We start from the raw sequence: 2,107 nt of genomic DNA, 5'->3' as shown, positions 1-2,107 counted from the left end.
GTCCCTCCCTCGTCCATGAGCGTAGTGGCTGGCAAGACTAGGAGAAGCTTTCGCTACACGCTCTCCCTCCCGCACGCGGTGGACATGCAGCAGTTCAGTCGGTGTCAGATGGCCAGAAGCGTACTGTAGTACTCCACCATTAAAGTATCTAGAACTAAAATACGTCTACATACATCTCCTTTTATCCATTTTGATGACAAGTAGTACTTCTTACCCAAAGGAACTTTATATCCAACGGACACAAAATATTCGTTCGACTGTTGGAAATTACTGATCTAATGTCGAAGTAATTACTGCATCGCCACCAAAACCCACCATTTCTTAAGCTAAAGTAGACCAAGGTAATCCGTATATTAGCATATTACTAAGATAAACAGAAGGCAATGTAGAAACATTTAGGACGTGAGCTTGTCAATCTGAATGTGGAGGGACACAAGCTTAGCCCCGGCCAGCAGCTTGGGCGGAACTGTCAAGAAGGTCAGCTCCTGCACGTCGACGTCGCCGGGATCCTTGCTGCTTTTCACCTCCGTTTCCACCTTGACGGTGTTGGTCGTGCCTTTAGGCTCCCCCGGTGGGCCGTTCGCCCACAGCTTGGCCACGTAGTGCGGTAGTGGGGACGCCCCCTCTCTGATGCAGACGACCGACACGGTGATAGGCGCGCTGATGTCGAGCATGCCACCGACCAAGAAAAACGTGTGGCGGTCCTCCTTCGCGAACAGCAAGAGCCGTGGCTCCGACAGTGGCACTTGCAGCTGGAGCACCTTGCCGTATTGGATCCTGTGCACGGGCATGGGATGCGCGATGCTGATGTGGTGGTAGAGCGCCGGCGGCGGGCCTTCGTAGCCGCAGACGGGCACGGGGCATTTGCAAGGCGCGAGCGGACACACGCTCTGGTGATCGGCGAGCTTGTGGTAAGTGACGTAGAGCCCACAACCTTCGTGCGGGAACTCCACCCTCACTGACGAAAGGACGGAGTCCACCCCCGTGTTCTGCACGTCGTAGCCACCGCCGCGCTCGCACTTCTGGCACTGCCGCTGGTTCTCGGGGCGCTCGAAGCGGCAGTCCGCGCAGGCCAGGTGCCCTCCCTTGCACTGCAGAAATCAATTGAACAACACATCAATCAAGAAACATGCACCTTGCTCAATCAACCGAACGGACGAGGTGTATTCGAACCTCATACACTTGAGGCGTCAAGGGGCGGAAGCACAAGGGGCAGTGGAGCACGGTGAGGTCCATCGAGACCTTAGGGGGTGTTTGTTTCCAGGGACTTTTTTGTGTAGGGACTAGAAAAGGTCCCTCTTAGAGACTTTTTTACCAAACGGGAGGGACTTTTTAGGGACTAAACTAGGCATTTGGGACTAAATGAAGAAGACTCTCAAGGAGAGTCTTTTTGGGACTTTTGGGGACTTCTCCAACAATGTCCCTTCATGCACCCATTGGCCCGCCACCCCATGGTGTTGTTTGATTGTTATTTTCTATATACTAGGGGCAACATGGTCATTTAATAACATCTAGGAAGGGACTAGGGACTTTTTAGTCTCTGGAAACAAACAGGGAGGGAATTTTTAGGGACTAGGAACTTTTTAGATGGGACTAGAAAAAGTCCTAGGACTAGAGAACCAAACACCACCTTAGAGAGCTCCATCGTCGGGTCCTGTTCGGTCTGCATGATCTCGCCCTCCTCGTGCACAACCATCTCTCGACTTGGGCCGGGGTATTACAAAGCTTTACCGTCACATATTTTATAGTACTTCAAGGTGCATTAAATCATCACATGCAAGTATCAAAAGGAGAGTCACGGCATGCATGCATGCGTTGTAATTAATGCATCGGTAAACGCAAATTATTGAAATATATCGAGTGCAGTGCTTTGATGTGTCGCGTCAACTCGTACATCAACGAGAAGTTTGATTATCCTCTCCCTCGCGGACTTAATTGCACCTGCCTTTGGTTGTATGACAGGTTGGCCACACACATGTCGGGCCCACCTGTCATACACGCAAAGGCAGGAGCGTCCCTCCCTCGCCCATGAGCGTGGTGGCTGCCAAGACTAGGAGAAGCTTTCGCTACACGCTCTCCCTCCCGCACGCGGTGGACATGCAGCAGT

General features: G+C 52.1%; 1 protein-coding gene across 1 annotated transcript; it reads right to left on the bottom strand.

Annotated features, from left to right (window-relative positions):
* Positions 1-290: 290 nt before the first annotated feature.
* On the bottom strand, positions 291-1,236 carry LOC125534998 (putative E3 ubiquitin-protein ligase SINA-like 6). Its single transcript, XM_087516087.1, has 3 exons — positions 1,174-1,236; positions 435-1,091; positions 291-326 (listed from the first exon to the last, which is right to left on the bottom strand). Exons 1-3 carry the CDS (start codon positions 1,234-1,236, stop codon positions 291-293), a joined length of 756 nt encoding a protein of 251 aa, XP_087372213.1.
* Positions 1,237-2,107: the final 871 nt, after the last annotated feature.

This window comes from Triticum urartu, chromosome 3A (assembly GCF_056163025.1).
Source record: "Triticum urartu cultivar PI428250 chromosome 3A, HENAU_Tu73, whole genome shotgun sequence".
NCBI lineage: Eukaryota > Viridiplantae > Streptophyta > Magnoliopsida > Poales > Poaceae > Triticum > Triticum urartu.
Note: the sequence above shows the minus strand (reverse complement) of the source record. Positions and strands in the feature narration are given on the sequence as shown.